Source organism: Monodelphis domestica, chromosome 2 (genome assembly GCF_027887165.1).
Source record: "Monodelphis domestica isolate mMonDom1 chromosome 2, mMonDom1.pri, whole genome shotgun sequence".
NCBI classification, from domain to species: Eukaryota; Metazoa; Chordata; class Mammalia; order Didelphimorphia; family Didelphidae; genus Monodelphis; species Monodelphis domestica.
Window position 1 is genome coordinate 256,108,524 of NC_077228.1, and position 20,497 is coordinate 256,129,020.

At 40.3% G+C, this 20,497-nt stretch overlaps 1 protein-coding gene across 1 annotated transcript in view; it reads left to right on the forward strand.

The window, feature by feature from the left end:
- NTN1 (netrin 1) overlaps positions 1 to 20,497 on the forward strand; it is a 398,385-nt gene that overhangs the window by 331,291 nt on the left and 46,597 nt on the right. Inside the window, exon 6 of the mRNA XM_056817510.1 lies at positions 1,862 to 1,936. Coding sequence (XP_056673488.1) covers positions 1,862 to 1,936 — 75 coding nt within the window. The remainder of the gene's footprint in view (positions 1 to 1,861; positions 1,937 to 20,497) is intronic.

Genomic DNA, 20,497 nt, shown 5'->3' on the forward strand with positions numbered 1-20,497 from the left:
AAAGCTGTTGGATTTAGTATATGGGAGAATTCTGTTAATTTTTTTAGAGAGCAATTTCAATTGAATAAAAAAAAATTAGAACCCAGACCATGAGGATTTGGGAACTGAAGGGCTATGATGAAATGGCAGCAATAGGTATAAACATCTTTTTCTAAAAAATTTTGTCTAGATCCTCTGTCTCACAGTTGATAAGGAGGAGCAAGTGAGATAATAGGTAGCTAGATGGTATAGTTAATAGAATGCTGGACTTGGAATCAGGAAAAGCTGAATTACAATTAACCCTCAGCCTCTTACTAGCTATGTGACTCTCAGTAAGTCTTTCCTTAGCCTCAATTTCCTCATCTTCAAAATGGGGATAATAATAGCACCTAACTCACAAGGTTTTTGTGAGTCTCAAATGAGTTAGCAGATTCAACACATTGCAAACCTGTGTTGGGGAAGGTAGTTATGAAGGTAAGAAAGCACTCTACGGTTGTATGGTATGGGTTCAACTATCACAAGGGAGGACTTTCCAGGCCCAGCAGTGGACAGTTTAGGAAGCTAGTGTTATCCAGTTTGTTAGGTGGAGGCAAGGTAAAGGAGCAGCCTTAAGTGGAAGAAGGTATGTAAGTTTATTCAAGGATTCTCTCTATTATTACATCATATGTGACTTGCCTTCAAGCTTGCTTACTTTACCTACAGGAGAGTACAGACCCTTGAAGGCTGGGAAGAAATATGAAGTATGGCTACCCATTTTCAAATACTTCCTTAAGACTTATTATTTGTGTGACCCTAAATAAAAGGCTTACTCTTTGTGAGCCTCAGTTTCCTTCCTCATCCAGAAAGTGAGATTATGACTACTTGCAGTTGTTGTGAGAATCAAGTCAGGTGTTATGTGTAAAAAGTGTTTTGAGAACCTTAAAACATCCTATGAAAGTCAGTAATTTTTATTCTGTTTCCCAGCCTTATTTGATGACACTCTGCAGAATTTATGGGTCACATACATGACCCTCTGGGATGCTGTTGTATCAGCTGACACAGAATCACCACTTAGCTTTGATCCCTCATTCCTGATCCACCTGGGAGCCATCAGAAGGCACAAGTCACTCCCTCAAAACACCACTGAGTTGAAGCCCTGTGGTCAAGATCCCTAGTGGGATCTGTCCGTCCTCTGGCCCGCCTGAGCAGAGAGTAGAGGCTTCGGGGATGATCCTGACAGAAGTCTGGGGAGTACGAACAGAACCTTAGCTCGGAACACCGTGTCTCAGCAGTAGGGCCCATTAGAAGTGAAATGTTCTTAGTGGGGCATTTTATTTGCACACTCCAGTAGAGTGGACACTAAAAGGGTTTTCTAACGCTTCATGGGCTGCTAATTTCCTCAGTGACCCTTTTTGTTGGGACCTGACCCCAGCCAGAGGCTCTGTGCGATGAATGCCAGCGCCTGACACAGAACCTGGGCGAGGGGTGACAATGAGGCCTCTATTGGCTTTAATCAGGCTCCAGTTGCATCTTAAGAACAGGGGGAATTTGTGTGGCTCTCAAAAGCCCTGGGTGGCACAATAATGGAGGCCCCTGGGTCTCCCATGGAGGCCAAGGCAGCCCACAGACAGCAGCTAAAGGATTCTTGAGGCAGGAGGGAGGTGGGAGGTGTCAGGCGGGCAAGCAGGCGGGGGCTCCTTTGTCAAAAAGGGTCTCTTTAGAAAACCAGGCCTGCTCTGAATGCCTCCCAAGCTCTATTGGGCGGCCCAATCGGGCCTGACAGATGGATATCACAGGCACACTGCTTATTCAGGGAGCTGGAGCCTCCCTGCCCCTGCCCCCGCCTGCCTATTCATCACCAGGCTAATTAGTTTTTGTCTGTGCTCTCTCTCCTCCCCTGCAGACTGTGATTCCTACTGCAAGGCCTCCAAAGGGAAGCTGAAGATTAACATGAAAAAGTATTGCAAGAAGGACTATGGTGAGTCACAGTGTTTCTCTCCTAGGGAAAAAAAAAGTGCAAGCCTGTTTGGGGTGGGGAGGGGGGGGGGCAGAAAGAGAGAGTAAGAGTAAGAGAGATAGAGGGAGAATGTGTGTGTGTGTGTGAGAGAGAGAGAGAGAGACAGAGACAGACAGAGACAGAGAGACAGAGAATGGGAGAAAGGAAAAAGTGGGGGTGGAAATTGAGGGGGAGATAATGTGTATGAGGGAGAGAGGGAAAGGAGAGAGAGAGAGAGAGAGAGAGAGAGAGAGAGAGAGAGAGAGAGAGAGAGAGAGAGAGAGAGAGAGAGAGAGAGAGAGAGAGAGAGAGAGAGAGAGAGAGAGATGAATGGGTTCCTGCTCGTATAAATCTGAAGCTCTGTATGCCCACAGTAGGGACAGACGTGTTTCTGTTCTCTTGGTGGGCATTAGATACTGATGGGACACCACAAGATTTTTGTGCTGCTCTTTGAGATTGTAGAATTTCTTGCTGCAGAGCTAAGGGAAGGACTGGAAGGGGCCTGATCCTACAAGGCTCCCTTTTCCCCCAGGTGGGTCACAAGCATACAGACCAATCTGGACCATAGGACTGAGACTATCCCCAACATACCACTCCACCCTTGAACATGTCCCCTTGAATTTAGGTTCTGCTCTTCTTCATACATTTCGAGGTTTCCTCAGAAACTTCTGCCAGTCCAAACCATTGACCAGTGTGGAATAGTAGAAAGAGCTCCGGTCCTGAATCAGGAGTCCTAGATTCTCATTCTGATTTTATCAGAACTTACTGTTTGATCTCAGAAAAATCACTTTCTTTCTCTGAGTCTCAGTTTTCACATCTGTAAAATTAGGAGAGTGGGCTAGATGATCTCTGAGGTTGATTCTAGCTTTTACACTACATATTTCTATGATCCTGACACATTGGCCAAATCACTAAGCCTCTAGGCCTCAGTTTCCTCATTTGTAAAGCAAGGGATAGCCTCTGAGCTCTTTTCCATCTGTAAATATAAGATGATCTCGAAAGTTCCTTCCCACAATGACATCCTGTGATCCTATGAATCCCCTATTTTGCAAGAGTAGGTACAGAAAGATCGAAAAGGTTCATAAGGTCTTAGATTTAAGGTCAAAAGGGAACTTGGAGGCCATCTAGTCCAGCCCCTTTATTTTAGAGGAGGAAACAGAGGCTAAGGCCACTGTCTGTGGTCATATGGTCTGTGGCAAAGGCAAGATCTGAAGCACAGCTCCAAGTCAGGCATTGTAACTAGCCAACCACGATACTTCCTACTTCATAGTTGTCCCTTATTATTCAGAGGAACCCCAGAATTCTGCAACTACAAGTTGGACTGACTGAGGTTTCTCCTGAAATATCAAAAATAAGCAGGTGCACAGCCGTGTCCTTCCCCTGCCTTCCCTTGCTTCCATTCTGCTTTCATTGGAAATCATTGGATTTTTTAATCCATTTTAATCATTGGAAGCCCAGTGGTGCCTAGCAATGTGCTAGTCACTCTGGGGAAGCGAGGTAGAAGAAGTAAAGAGTAGAAAACAAGACCCCTTGGCTTCTAGGAGCCCATAATTTTAGTTGGAAGAATATATACACAAAACAGCGGATAGAGCCTGGATGCACAGAGTCAGGAAGACCTGAGTTTAAATACAGCCTGAGACACTTACCAGCTGTGTGGGCAAATCACTTACCCTCTTTGCCTCATCTGTAAAATGGTCATAATAATAGCACATACCTCTGAGGGTTATTCTGAGGATCAAATGAGATAGGAATTGTAAAGCACTTAACACAGTGTCTAGCACACAGTAAGTGCTACATAAATGTTAACTATTATTACTACATTATATGTGTTTAGTAAGTGAATTTGCTAGTCATAGCTAACATTTAGTAGCTTTTGGGCATTTTTCAAGTGCTAAAGGCACATACAAGCAGCTAGGTGGTTCAGTGAATAGAATGTCATGCCTGGAGTCAGGAGCCCTGAGTTTGAATCTGGATTCAGGCACTTATTAGCTATGTGATCTTGGGCAAGTCATCTAATCCTATTTGCCTCAGTTGCCTCATCTGTAAGAATGAACTGGAGCAGAAAATGACAAATCACCCCAAAATCTTTACCAAGAAAACCCTCAATGACTAAGAGTCAAACATGACTGAAAACAATAGAACAACAAAAAACCCATACTCTAAGAGAGTGTCTAGAGTGAGGAAGCCTATTTAGGAAATCATATTGGGAGCCATGGACCATGAAAGAACTGATAAATAGAGGTTGGGGAAAGGATTTAGGGAAAGCATTTAGAATTGTGCAGAGAAAAGGCATAGAATGTTAGCACTCAGATAGATCTATGAGGTTTTCTATTCTAAGCTTCCCATTTTATGCAGAAGGAAATGTACCCAGAGATGGGAAAGGACTTTCCCAATATCCTAAAGTCAAGAGTGGTACCTTGGTCTCCTGATTTCTAAACTAATGCTACTAGAATGTCAGATAGCCACCCTGGCCAGGATCAGGGACCTTTTGCTACAAAGTATATTAAGGAATGTTTAAGTGTAGGTCAAAAACATTAAAATTAACCCTGTCTTGTGACTCGCTCGGTCTCTTCCAGTATGGGAACCTTGACACGTTCCTGTTAAAAGACTTTTACATCTTTTCCCCATTTGTGGCTTTCCCTTTTCCCACATAAGAAAGAATGGTGGCTTTTCTAGCTGATAAATCAGCTCTGCAATATCCCTGGGCCTCAAACTAGCTTAATCCTTGTAGAACCCTTGGTTCTGGATTCCTGGAGAAGATATTATCTTCCACTACCAGGCCTCAAACTCTCCAAAGTAGGCACTTCTGAGTGCCTAGGACCATCTTCCTTCCATCTTCCTGCCTCTTTTATAGGGAATTTTGTTTCATCTCTGTTAAAAGTAGTGACTGTAATCCAAATTAGCCAGGGTAGGGCAAAGCCAAAAGCTTAGTCCAAGATCAAGAAAGCAAAAGGAGTATTTGAGTTAGGAAAAAGAGGGAGAAAATGAAGAAAAGGAAAAAAAGCAAAAGGAGAGACAATGCAGGGTGGAAAGAAAGTAGAGAGAGGGGGGAGGAAGAGAGACAGAGAAGGCAAAAGAAGGGGAAAAGGAGATTCCTGTCAGCACCCAGACCAGGTGGCCTAATTGTTCAGCACCCCCAGTCCTCACACACACCCCCACCAAGGTTTTCAGCAGCCCCTCACCCCACCCCAGCTGGGACCCAGATGTCTGGCAGCCCCACCATGTAACCCAGGGCCTCTGTTTTGCTGTTGACCCAGACCCCAGATCCTGACTGAGTCAGCTGCTTAAAGCACAGAGATTTTATTTGAAAAAAGGACTCAGAACCATGAAATAAATGACAGTGCCCAAAGGAACCCACAGGAATTCAGGAAACTAAAACAACTTGAAAAATCTTACCCAGGTTTTCTTCTTTTGTGGGTTTGTTTTTGTTTTGTTTTGTTTTTTATATTTAAGCAGAGTGGGATACAACTAAAGCAAACAGACCAAATCTTCTCATCCAGCAGCCCAGCCTAGTCTCCTAAACAACAGAGATAAAGCCAATTGACAGCTTTTGAATGTCAGTTCCAAAGTCGTAGCCATAGGCATGTAAGTTCAAGTTATCTCCAAGTTCAAATAAATTCCGTAAAGCTCAAGCTCATTTCTTCACACAGACAGTGCAAAACCTTCAGACTTCCATGGGAAAAATAAACCTTTATTTCAAAACAAACTTTGAAGTTGTTTAAAGAAAAAAGAAGAGCTATTTGCTGAGCCCATGCTGAAACAGTGGGAAAAGACTGCGAGGTTAATCTGAAATACTCTTCTGGAGAGTTTCTTGGCATCTGCTGAGATTGTGAGAAGACATCCCCCCCCCTCTCACTTTCCCCCTCCCTGCTGGCCCCTGCCATCCACTTCCTTAGGAATAAATAGGAAAGTAATCGAGTCTGAAGTTGCCCTAGCTAATTCTTTTGTGTTACTGCTCTGGTATGCTTTTTGGGGAGCTTGAGGGGAAGAGCTTCAAACCTGCAGTTACTGTGAATTCCTCAGTGAAGCCTACATAGGTCTACTTCTGGGTAACAATTTGAAATTCTGTAAGGTGTCATAAGCAGTGATGAAAGGAGGTAGGGGCTCATACTACATCTCTTGGGCATCAACTAAGGGCAGGAACCATAATGGAAAGATACTTGGCATTCCACCATTTGTTAGGAAGGTGATGTTTTTAAACCTTATAAAGTCGATTTATACACAATCAAGCACTGATCAACTAACTCATTCATTCTTCTGATTCCTCCATCTTCTGACTTCATCCTCTAGGCTAGTTATTCCCAACATTTTTGGTCCTTTAAAATTCTTTCAACACAAAAGGTGTTGGAGGGACATACAAGAAAAAACACTATCCACATTCAGAAGAAAAACTGTGGGAGTAGAAACAAAGAAGAAAAACAACTGCTTGAATACATGGGTCAAGGGGATATGGTTGGGGTTGTAGACTCTAAATGAACATCCTAATGCAAACACCAACAACATGGAAATAGGTTCTGATCAAGGACACATGTAATACCCAGTGGAATTGTGCGTCAACTGAAGGGTGGGGGGAGGGGAGAGAGGGAAATAATATGATTCTTGTAACCAAGGAATAATGTTCTAAATTGACTAAATAAATTAATTTAAATAAAAAAACACACACACAAAAGGTGGGTGAACTCATTGTAATTTACATATTATTCATATGCATACATATCATATCATATATACATATCGTTCTATCGTCACATTTATATATACATCATATTATCATAATCAGCTTACTTCTCCACCCTCTTTCTGAGGAAATTCCTTCTACTCTACAACTAAAAGTAATTTTTGATTACAGAAATCCTCTTTCTATATATACATATAAATATTTTTACCTTAATGAGTCCCTTAAATTTTCTCCTTCTTTTTTACCTTTTTAGACTTCTCATGTGTCTTATATTTGGACCTCAGATTTTTTGTTTAGGTCTGGCTTATTCCTCAGGAATTTTTGGAAATCTTTTATCTTATTGAATGCCCATTTTTCCCCCTGAAAAAAATATATTCAGTTTTGCTGGATAGGTGATGCTGAGTTGTAAACCCAAGTATTTTACCTTCCTGAATATCATATTCCATGCCTTTCGATCCTTTAATGTAGAAGCCGCTAGGTCCTATGTGATCCTGATTGTAGCTCCATGGTATTTGAATGGTTTCTTTCTGGCTACTCAAAGTATTTTTTCCTTGGCTTGGTGGCTCTTGAATTTATCTATTATCTTCCTGGTGGTTGTCATATGAGGATTTCTTTCTGGAGGTGATCTGTGAATTCTTTCCATTTTAATTTTATTTTCTTGCTTGAGGATCTCTGGGCAGTTAATCTTTGATAATTTCTTCTAATATGATATGATAGGTTTTTTCTTGATCGTGGGTTTCAGGTATTCCAATAATTCTCAAATGGTCTCTCCTAGCTCTATTTTCTAGGTCAGTTGTTTTTTCAACAAGATATTTCATATTTTCATCTTTTTCATTCCTTTCATTTTGCTTTATTGTTTATTGATTTCTCATGAAATGATTAGTTTCTAGATGGTCAATTCTGATTTTTACAACCATATTTTCCTCTGTCAGTTTTTGGTTCTCCTTTTTCAATTGGCCCATTTCTACTTATACCACTTTCATTTCTTCTTACTTTTGTTTGTTTGTTTGTTTGCTCATTTTTCCTGTCTAATTATAGGTAGATTGGGGAGGGGAGGATGATGTGATAGTCTGAGGGCTGAGAGCTCACAGAGCCTTCTCCCCCTGCTGATTCAATTGACCCTTGTGATTCTGATAGCTTAAAGGCTTGCCTCAGCCTTAAGTGTAAGCTTTTGATCTCACTCTGATCTTGATCAGGTCAGGGACTGAACAAATTCTAGCCTCTGACTTAGTCTCAAGTTTTTGGTCTTACTGTGTACTTGATCCAATCGGGCACACCCTTGATTTTCCTTTCTTGGAGCTCTGCCCTGAGCTTTAGGCAAAAAGATTAGTACTTAGAACTATCATCCACCCCAAAGTGTGAATTAAGTCCTTGTCCCAAGTCCAGACTAGAATTCCTTGGGCTGGGGCTCTGGACTTCTCCACATGTTTGAACTTTCAAGGGGTATGGGTTGGCTTGGACCTCTGTTTGCTCAGGCAGGGTCTGAGGCTGGATGTTGGTTCCTGAACCTTGGACAATAGATTTGGGGAGGGGGCTCACTCATGACTTGCTCTTCCCTTCTTTCTACAGTTTCTTGCTGGCTCTGCTCTCCTCTCACCCTAGCCCCCAGATGTTTGTTGCCTACCTTTTTGGTTTTTCTATTCTTGAAATTTGCTTCACTCTGTCTCCTTGTTGGTTATTTCACTCCTGTATTTCGTTTTGTGGTGATTTTAATCTTGGTCAGAGAGGATTCTCATGGTGGCACAGAGCCACTGAGGATTACTCCGCCATCTTAGCTCCACCCTCCTGGAAGTCTCCCAGTGGTCTTCCTATTAACACCTAGTTTTAGACCTGCCCTATTGAACCTCTGCCTGATTATTTCATATTCTCACAGTGTAACTTAACATGCTCTCATAATATTCTTTTAGATTTATTCATTATGTGCTTATAATAAGCACAATAATTTTGCCCCCCAAAATTGCAAACTAAAATTTATATGATATAATTTTAATGTACAACATAAAATTTTATTCTACCTATAATTATGAAAACTCTAGATATAAAATTATAAATATGGAGCATTCTATAATGATGAAAGGAAATAATCCAGCAAGATGTCATATGTTCATTTCTATCTGTAAGAGTTAAAATTACATTCATATATTTTACAAATTTCATTTAATATAAATAACATTTTGATGAAATAAGTTACATCTTAGAAGTAGTTAAACATAATGCAATAATTGAAATAACTTCAAGGTTAGTCTTTTTTTATTTGAACATCATTTTGTAATATTTAGCTCAATAGTGGACAGAGTCTTAAATCTGGTTCTGCATCAAGTATTTTGATTTAAAACAAGAATAAGTTAAAATGCATGCTTAGACAAATATGTAATTGCAGTAGGAAAATTATGTTAGTTCTCTTTCTCTGAGAAGTAGAAATTAATTTTTAAAATGTTAGGCCAGTCTAACTAGAACTAGTGAATCTAGGAATCAATGAAAATTAATAGATAGCTATGATATAAAATACTTTTCTATTGGCTAATGACAAGTTTTGTATTAAGTGACAAATATGCTTAAGTTCCAGTTGCATATTTTACTTCATTTTATTGATATCCACATATAGACAAACCTTTGAAATCATGGGTATGATTGTGACAGTTTTGAATCACTGCAGAAACAAACCTATAATGCTATATAAAAATATATTTGTAAGTAATTGGACAGTTATTTATTGCTTAAAGCTCCATTAAAGAATTTTAAACAAGTCCCCAAAGAGTTCTTAAACCTCTAATGGAAACTAGAGACCTAGTTCAACTCCTTCATCTTGTAAAGGAGGACACTGAAAAACAGGTAAAATGACTTGCCTAAAGTCACATAGAACTGAGTTGAGATCAGAGCCCAGGTCCTTGAACCCCAGATCAGTGTATCATGACTTCTGTTATACTTCACTGCCTACCTTATCACTCCATTAATGAGATATTTTGTCTCTCCCAGATTATACTCACCCTTGTGATTCTTCCTCCCCCCTTCAATATTGTCCTCAGTTCACTATAACCTAATTTTACTTGAATAAAAATAAGATAGGGAAGAGGACCAGGAGAGAATGCATAGTGCTGTTTGCCCTACCACATACTACCTAAGAATGGTCCTCTTCATGCCTTAGTACATCAAGGCAGGAATGCTTTTACACTGACTCTCGGTTGTGTCTAGAATCCTCATCTGTGTCTCTTAGAATCCTCCCAACATTATATTAAAGCAAGAGTCAGGAAATGAGAAGAAAAGAGAACCCACAGATATAGATACAGGTTGGTTAGCAGTACAGGCAGAGCCCTCCTGACCTGATAGTTAATATCTCAAGTGAGAGATAAAAATGACTTATTGGGATAGGAAGGAGCAAGAGAGCAGGGTCTATAAGAGCAGTACTGACATGTTAGTGAGCAAAAGATGAGTGAAGAAAGGAAGGAGACAACATATATTAAACCCATACTGTGTGCCAGGTGGGAGGGTAGGTGGTGCAGTGGACAGAGCACCAGACTCCAGATACTGTGCCGAATACTTCACAATGACCCTATGTGATAGATGCCATCATGATTCCCATTTTACAATGGAGGAGACCGAGGCAGACAGATTAAGTGACTTGTCTAGTTCATAAAGCCAAAAAGAGACCAGATTTGTTTGATAGCTTTGGAATTTGGCAATTACATTCCTGGGAGTTGTCTTTTGGGGGTTTAGTGTAGAAGGTGTTCTGTGAGCTCTGTCAGTGGATGTATTGCCCCCTTGTTCTAGAATCTCTGGGCAATTTTCTTTGATTATATCTTGTATCACCATGTCCAGTTTGGTGTTTATTTCTGGCTTTTCTGGGAGTCCAATTATTCTTAAATTTTCTCTTCTCCCCCTGTTTTCCAGATCTATCACCTTGTCGGTGAGATATTTTATGTTCTCTTCTAATTTCTTGGTGTTTTGGCTTTGCTTTATTAGTTCTTGCTTTAAAGCCTGGTTTTCTTTTACAGTTTGGTCAAACTGGTTTTGTAGATGCGTGAATTTCTTTTGCATCATTTCCCACTTTTCCTCCCAGAGGGCTTCCATCTTTTTGGTCCTTTCTGATTCAAATTCTTCATGTGTTTGTGGAGAGTTTCTATTTCCTTTGGAAGATTTTGGAGAATTTTCTTGTATATCTTCTTCTATCTGCTCTGTATTTTGTATTTTGGCTCCATAGAATGTGTCCAGAGTCGCCCCTTTCTTCTTATTTTTCTTGGTATTTTGGGGCTTCTGTGCTTCTGTGGAGTTTGTCATCTCTGAACGTGGAGGATTGGCTTTTCTTGTCTTTGTCTGGTGATCAGAGGCTTTAGTCCTGGGCAGATGTTGGTTCTATGAGCGTTCCCTGGGTTAAACTGAATATGCCTCACTGGAACTGGAATGGAAGGGTCGGACACGAGGCCACACTCTCCCCCTGGCTCGATTTCCGGAAGTTGCCTTCAGAATCCCTGGCCGTGAGGCTGTTTCGTCGGCCTGCGGGGGGATGGGCTGCCGCTTCCCCAAGCTCCGAGAGCACAGACTTTCACTGAGACTTGGATAGCAGGATCCAGCCCGTGAGGCTGTCTTTCCCGCCCTGAGGGTTGCTGTTGTTTTGACCAGCTCTCTGCAGCGGAGGCCCCAGGCAGTAACTTTCACCCGGACCCCGGCTCTCTGCAGCGGAAGCCCCAGGCAGTAACTTTCACCCGGACTGGGACTTGGGTAGAAGACCCTGAGGGTTGTTGTTCCTCAGACCCTGCTCTCTGAGCCTGGCGCGGCTGCCGCTTCCGGGAGCCTTGGACTCTGCGCTCCTACCCCTGAGGTCCGAGGGATCTCGGGTTCTGGCTTTTAAGGGGAGCCGTACCTTTTGAACCGGGTCCAGGTCCAGGAGGAGGGTTCCCAGGGTCTGTGCTGTTGATCGTTTTGAATTTCGGCGCCTTAGGAGCTTCTAGTTTGAGATCGGTCGGGAAGGGTTTTCCGGAGATCTGAACTTCAGCTTTCTCTAAGCCGCCATCTTAACCGGAAGTCTTCCTCAAGAGACCAGATTTGAACTCAGGTCTTCCTGACCCCAGACGCAGTGCCCTGACCATAGTTTGGGGAAATACAAAGCCTCTTGAATCCTGTTTTGACCTCTCCATAAGTTCTCATATGGCCAAAACTCTGCACCTACTTTTCACCAGAGGATAAACTCATTTTTCTGGTTGTGGTTATATATTGAATAGATTTACCTGTTTGACCCATTTCCTGGATCTGAAGTTCTTTCTGCTTTCTCTGTGTTTTGTGGGAAGTATAGACATATCCAACCTAGGGCAGGTAGTTCCCCTCACTTGACCTCACAGGCAGAGCCAGTAGGGGGTGGGGTACATATACATCCCAAACACACCCATGTTTACATGTAATAATAATATGCCACTTCCTCTGGTTCTTATGCTTCTTGAACATTTTTGTCATTCAGTCATGTCTGATTCTTCAAGACCCCATACACCGTACTGTTCACAGGATTTTCGTGGTAAAGATATTCTTGTGGTTTGCTATTTCCTTCTCCAGTGATTTAATCCAAGTTAAGTGACTTGCCCAAGTCACACAGTTTTAGTAAGTGTCTGAGGTTAGGTCAGAATTGAACTTGGGAAGCCGAGTCTTCCTGATTCTAGGTCCAGAGCTCTACCCTCTATGGTCCCTAAATGCCATTTCTTGAGAACAAGGATTTTTAGATTTTGTCACTCACAGTTTGCTTGATTGCATCAGGTTTCTGGTTCCAAAGATTTGAACTTTGAGCATTATTCGACCTTCCTATCAAGTATCCAACCAAAAATTTATTTTAATCGCTGTGTCCCAAGCTTTTATTAAGACTTCAAACACTGTGCTAAGCCCTGAGGATACAAAGAAAGACAAAAATACAGTCCCTGTCCTCAAGGTTTTAATCAGGGAGACAACACTTCTCTGTATAGGAGAGGAGGTAATCTCAGTGAGAAGGCATGAGCAGGTGGTTGGATGGAAGGGAAACCAGGAAAGAGCTCTTTCAGTAGGTTATTATTGAGCTGATACTTGATGGAGGCAAAGGTAAAGAAAGAGAGGATTCTAGCTATGGGGGATAGCCTGAAAGACAGATTGTCCTCTGGGAGGAATAGCTAGTAGACCACTACTGGAGGCCAACTGGCCTTCAGAGAGGAAGAAAGCAAAGCATAAGAACCCCAGAATGGTAGGAATACACCTGTGGATGGCTTTAAACATTAAAAAGAGGATTTTATCTTCGATCATGGAGCCATTAGGGAACCACTGAATCTTTGTTCAAGAATCAGGGAGTAATTATGCAAGAAAGAGCCAGTTTGAAAAATGTCCCCTCAGCTTCATAGAATTTACCACCAATCTGAAGAGACTAGGCATAGACATTAGAGAAGTTAAATAAGAGTTTCAGCCATCATATAATATGTTGTAAACGATTAATTGCCAGATTAGGTGACACAGACAGCAATTCCTATTGAAGGTCAAAGAAGGGGAATCTTTGGGGTATAAGTGACCTCTTAGAGTTCGTGATAGATTAGGAAATTAGATATCATCTGAAGTACATCCTAGATTTGAAGAAAGTGGATTTAACATTTCTCAGAGCTCAGTGGATTGGAAGTTAGGCTAGAGATTGGAGGCCCTGGGTTCAAATTTGATGTCAGCTACTTCCTAGCAGTGTGACTCTAGGCAAGTCACTTAACCCCCATAGTCGAACCTTACTGCTCTTCTTCCTTGGAACCAATACATAGTATTGATTCTAAGTTGGAAGATAAAAAATTTTTTAAAGAAAGAAAAGAAGCTGTGAGATCCCATGGCTTAAGATTTTGCAGGATAATTTGGCCCAAGATGGATAGAATATTCTCAAGATCAAAATTCTAACCATATCAAAAGAAACAATTCAAATTAGGAGGAAAAGACAGCATTTATAGGATCATAGATTTAGAGCCGAACTCTCTTTGATGCATGAAGAAATTGAGGTCCAGAGATGTCACTTGCCTGGAATTACACAGTAGCAAAGCCAAGATTTGAACTTACATCCTCTAACTCTAAATTCAGCTCTCTTTTCACTGTATCATCCTATTTCCATGTAACGTAACATCTAATAAAACATATGTAGATTCACCTTCAAGAGCAAAGAAGGAAATTGTAGGTAGTAGAAAATGAAAACAAGAGAATGCCATAATCTTAGCTATCTTAGCTATATTAAACCACACACTAGTTGAGAGGCTTGTGGTTAATAAAAGGAACAAAAAGAGTTTTTTTTTTGTTGTTGTCTTTTTTAGGCTGAGGGCCATGGGATTATTAAAGAAAGAATAGTACCACTAGGGAGGCCAGTAGGAGAACTGAATAAAGGGGAGAAGACAGAACTACTCAGATCCTTTTATACTTGAATTTTCTCTGTCAAGAAAAATTATGTTTGGACTGGAAAATATAAAATAAAAATGGGAATAGAAGCTCAAGATAAGTAAGGGAATAGCAAGGAATTTTATAACTGTCCTCAATGAATTCAAGTTACCAGACTTAAATGAACTAAATCCCAATTTTATGTATATGATTGATGAACTGCTTTGTGGAATCATTGAAAAATCATAAAGAATGGCAGAATTGATACAGAACCAGAGAACAAATATCTTACTTTTCAAAAGAGAGAATCGCAACAGAATCTGGGAGACAAGAGACTTGGGAGGTCTTTAAATTCAACAAATCCAAAACACAACTCATTTTCTTTCCTCCAAACACAGCCTTTATCTAAATTTCCCTATATCTATTGAGGGCACCATCATCCTTCCAATACTAGGAAGTGATTGGATATCCTGACTGCTTCATTGAACCAGCTTCCAAATTGTTTCAGAGCCAGGATTCAGTCACAACATTTTTTACATCTGTCTCTTCTCTTCATGTAGCCAGCATTGTCTGACTCATTACTTCTCTCTTTGATGATGACAATAATCTCCTAATAGATAGATCATTATCCATCCATACAGCTTCCAAAGTGAGTTTCCTAATTTGGAGATCTAACTCTGTCATCCTCAACCCCCTCAAGAAACCCCAAAGCTCCTTGTTACTATCTAGGAATACATAGAAATTGCCATTTTGATCTTTAAATCCCTTCATGACCTTGCCCCTGTCTATTACTTGTAAGATTAACAATTAATATCCCAAATGCTCCAATTATTATATTTAATAAGATTTATTAATAATAATTTGAAGCAAAAAGGAAAATAAAAGGCTAGAGAAAAAGAGAGTGAGAGGGCGGGCAAAACATCCAACTATATACAAATATGCAAGCACGCAAGTGGGGATAAAGAGGAAAGAAGTGCTGGGAGATGTAGTTCAAAGGTACAAAATTTTCTATTTACACAGTTCCAACCTTGATTACCCATGATTTCCTTTCACACAGAGTTTAGCCAAGTTGATCTCCAGCTCCTCAACTCCATGACTTTGTTTTGGCAATATGGGCCATATTTAATAATAAGATGAAAATTAGAGGGAGCAATATAAAGTTCTATACTTAGTTTCAGAAATCAACTCTATATATAGGATAGAGAAAATTGTTTATGTGAAACAAACCTGAAAGTTTTAGTGGATTGCAAATTTAACATGAGTCACCAGGGTGCCATAATAACCAGAAAAGTTATTGTAACATTAATCTATATTAACAGAACTATGGTATTCAAAACAAGAAAAGTGATAACCTTAATATGCCCAGCTCTGGGCACAGAGCATGGGAAGGAAAATAATGAGTTTGGTTTTGGACTTGTTGATTTTGAGAACCTCACACACACACACACACACACACACACACACACACACACACACACACACACACACGAGTCTCTTTTCTCCCAGTTTTCATTGCAGTTCCTCTTTTGAAAACATCTGGAATATTACATTACCTATGGGATACCACATTTTATTTTATTATTTTAAAACTCTTACCTTCTTAGAATTATATTGGTTCCAAGGCAGAAGAGTGGTAAGGGCTAGGCAATGGAGGTTAAGTGACTTGCCCAGGGTCACACAGCTGGGAAGTGTCTGAGGCCAGATTTGAACCTAGGACCTCCCATTTCTAGGCCTGGCTCTCAAACTACTTAACTACCCAGCTGCTCCCAGGACACCACATTTTAGAAGGACATTGACAAAGTGGAATACATCCAGAGAAATACAACCAGGATAGTGAGGAGACTTAAAATCTCATGCCATAGGAGGTTCAGTTGAAGGAACTAATAATATTTAAAATGGAGCACAAAAGACTTCAGGATAGGGAGTAAAGAGGAGACCTGGGGACCATATTCAAAAATTAATAGGTTTACTGGAAAAAGCACTGAATTTAGAGTCAGACAACCTGAATTTGAATACTGGCTCTGAAACATTACTGTGTAACCTGAGCCTCGTTCTCCTTCCCTATCAAATTAGGGAATTGGACTAGATGGTTTCCAAGAATTCCTTTAGCTCTAAATTCTAATTATTCAAGAGTATGTCATAAAGCACTGTTTTGCTTGATCCCTTGGGAAACTGGGAGCTACAGGGCAGAAATAGAAGGAGTGGAAATTGCAAGCTCAATATCAGGAATAACTTGGTAGCAGTTGGAATAGAATAGATGACAGCCACTTTAGGGTATGGTGAGTGTCTCATGGAATCATCATCAGATCCTCAGGCAGGCTAGATGCTCACTTGTCAGCAAGACTGTAGGGAAGATTCCTATCTCTAGAACAAAGGACTCAACTATATGACCTCTGAGATGTCCACTAATTCCTGAGAGCTTACAAGTGCCTCAGACCCTTACTAGCCAAGTCACTTCCCTAATCTCTATCTTAGTTTCCTCAGCTATAAAATGGAGGTAATAGAAATACCCACTCCACCTGGTTGTTGTGAAAACCAAAGGAAATAACATGTATAAAGCATTCTACAAACCTTAAAGTGCTTTATATAGATAAATGCTAGTTATTATTGTTCTAATTTATTATTATTATTCTTAAACCCTAAGTATAGAACCAGGAAACTTTAGAGTTAGAAAGAAGCTTAGAAACTAAAAATCTTAAAAGTCATCATCACAAAAAATAAATTGTAACGGTAGAAAGAACATCATTTATTGGCACTACATTTCAATGGGTAGATGGTGTCTGTGGCTGGAATCAGGGGACTGGGTTGTTAGAGTCCTAGCCTTCACTACATGGATTGTGGCCATGGGCAAGTCATTTGGGACCTCCTTGAACTTTAGTGTTTTTAATTCAACAAACATTGACTTAACCCAGGATATTTCCTCATCTGTAAAATGATGAAGTTGGATTAGATGTTCTCCAAAGTCCTTTCCAACTCTTAAATAAGCATCATCATAATTATAGTTGACCTGTTTTTAAGTTCATTTCTGAAGTGTCTGTATGGGGTTTTCATAGAGTGAGGTAGGACTGTAAAACTTTCCTCGTGATTTTTCTCCCAACAGGGCTCAGCTGCCCTAAGCATTGGGAGGATGACACTAGAGAATGGCCTTCTTTTCAGAGACCCCTTGTAAACAGGCATTAGTTGAGGGCAGGGGGGCATTTTAGAATGAGTACTAGGACAGAAGAAAAGCTTGTAGAGGCCCTAGAGTGGATAATCACAGTTTTCTGACTGACATCCCAGTGGGGAGCCAATTAGAAAACACATTTCCTCAATTTTATGGGGCCAGAGAAGCTTGAACGTTCCAGAAGCTCCTAATTAGAATTACCAGCATTACTTCCCTGGCCTAAATCAGGGGCTATGGTCCAGACTGCCCAGCTGAATAGGACCTTCTTTCCATTGTGGAGTGGAGCAAGGCTCTATACATAGTCCGTTTTCAGAACTTGGGTGACTTTGATAGATATGGGAGTACAGAATTCCATGCTTCAGCATGCTAGCAATCTGGAAGTAGTGCATAGATCTGACACAGCATATCATACACAGTAGACATTTCTTACCGTTTGCTGGCTTAAACTGGATCAGATAGAGATATCAGGGATTCAGTTTGGGGTTCTCTAGTTTCCAGAGAGCTAGAGTTTGTGGGGTTTGAGCCCCAGAATTCATTCACTCTCTATTTCTGATCTACCCAAGTATATCAGGCCTTGTGGTTGGGATGGTTCAGCCCTTTTGAGCCAAAGAAAGAGTTGGGGTAAAGGAGAAAGAAGCATTTGGCTAGTATGATTTTTAGATTTGTAGGGATGGGGAGGATGTCTCTCTTTACAAGGGGAAATTTCACTTCCTTAGTCAGCTGGATTTGTTGCCAAAAGGTTAATGCTTAGATTCTTGGGATCATGTAGGATTTAGATAGGAAACATAGTGTATGTGGCAATAACACGGGTAGATGAAGAGCTGGTCAAATGACTCACCAAAGAGTAGTTCTGTGTCAACATGGAAGAGACTATAACTCAGCTCTCCTAGGATCTGCATTTGGGAATGTTTTATAATAAGACCAAAGGCACACTTACAGGTCACCCAAAACCAGAAGTGGCAGTTCTAGCACACTGGGTGGTGGTAAGGATTTAGGAAGATCTAAAAAGGTCAGAGAGGTCCAATCTAAGAGGAAATTCATCAGAGTTATATGAAAATTCATTTTCAATATTAAAAAAAAACACCTTCACAAGTCATAATATGGGGATGGAGGTAGAGACAACTCATCTGAAAAGTGTAGGGATTTTAACTGATTACAGATTTGCTATTTGTCAGCAACACAACATGGAAGCCAGAAAAGCTTCATCAACCTTCATCGAGATAGTCTTAGTGAGCTATCTGTACTACCCTAGGCAATCCAATTCAATAAATATTTAGTAAGAATTTAGTATTGGGGCAGTGATAGAAAACTAGGCCTAGAGGTGGGAGGCCCCGAGATCAATTCTGGCCTCATATACTTCCTAGCTGTGTGACCCTCGTCAAGTCACTTAATTCCAATTGTCTAGCTCTTACTGCTCTTTTGCCTTGGAATTGATACTTAGTATTGATCCTAAGACTGAAGATAATGGTTTTAAAAAAAGTTTAGTATGTGCCAGGCACTAGGCATATAAAGACAAAAAGGAAATAGTTCATGTTGGAGCTACAACCTATAACTAGATAAATAATATAAACAAGTAATTTCAATGGGATGAGATACCACTAACGGGGGCAGTATGAAAGACCTTGTATAGGAAGTGGCACTTGAACTGAACCCAGAAGGAAACAAAGGATGCTAAGAGGTGGTGATGAGAAAGGAAAACATTTGCTAAGATAGGCAATGGAATGTCATGTATAGGAAACAAGAAGTAGATCTTTTTATTAGGAATGAAAAGTTCAGGAGGAGAAGTGATATAAAATCAATTTAGAAAGATAGGTTGGAAAGAGATACTGAAGAACTTCTAGAATTTTCTCATACAGGCAAATGAGAAACTACTGAAAATGTTTAAGCATGAGTAAAGTATGAAGACCTGTGCTTTAGAAATATTGACTTGGCAGATAAAATTCGAGAAACACAAGATGGGAAGCTAATGAGGAGGCTACCCACAATAGCAAGAAGAGAAGAGATGGGGCTTGGACTGTTATGATTGGATCACATTTTGAGTATTAGGTTTAGTTTCAAACTCCACAGTTTAGAGAGGACATTGATAAGTTAGAGAGTCTCTAGAGAAGGGATCCAGGATGGTGTAAGGACTTTGAGATCATGCTATATGAGAAGCAACCAAAGGAGCTGGGGATATTTATCTTGAACAAGAGATGACATAGTGGGTAGATGTGATCACTCTCCTCAAGTATTTGAAGGATGGAAAGAAAGATTAGTCTTATTCTGTTTGGCATTAGAATGTAGAAATAAGAGCAGTAAGTGGAATCCATTTCAAAGAGGGTTGATATAGACTTGATTTAAGGAAAAACTTACTGATAACTAGAGCTATCCAAAAAAAGCATTTGCTGCTTGATGGGGGAGTTGATTCCCTTCACTGTAGGTATTCAATCAAAGACTAGATGATTGCTTGTCGGGTATATTGTAGATAATGTTGCTATTGAGTATGAATTGGACCAAGAAGTCTCTGAGGACCCTTCTGGCTCTGATATTATCATTCTTTGAGATAAAGTTCAATCCTCTTCCCTTCCCCCACCCTCCCCACCCCCCACCACCATCACCCCTACCAATTTTAGATGAAGAAACCAAGGGGGCTAAGATTTGCTATTGTCATGGAAGAAGTCTAGCATATGGTCCAACTTACTTGTCAATGGAGAGATCCTCTAAAAGCAACTGCTTAAAAATTGACATCAAACCGCAACATATTGCACAGCCTCCTATGACCAAGAAAGATAGTCAGGTAGATGGGAGGAAATTTTTTTAAGTGTAATCAAATAATGAAGTTGTTAAACCAGACTGCAAGGGGACAAGTACATGTGCCATTCACCCCCTTGCAGTCTGGTTTACAATCTCATTATTTGATTACACTTAAAAAAAATTTCCTCCCATTTACCTGACATGTTCTGCCCTGCTCTCTCTTTACCCTCTCTCCTGGGGAATCTCATCAGTTCCCATCATTTCCAAGGACATTTAGCTCAGATCTCTCTCCTGAGTTCCAGTCATACACCCAGCAAGCAATTAATCAACAAACATTTTTATAAGCACTTACTATGGGGCCTGGGGCCATATTCAGCCCTGCAGATACATATTAAAAACCAATCATCTCTCAAGAAGCTTTATAGTCTAATGGAGGATACAATATACATAAAACTGAATATATAAATATATGTGTATATGTATGTATATAACAGATATATGCATATATATCTACAGATAAGGGTAAGGTTATCTTTTATTTTTCATATATATCAAATATATATACATATACACATAAAGAATAAATGATGGATGGATGGATGGATGAATGGATGGATGGATGAAAGAT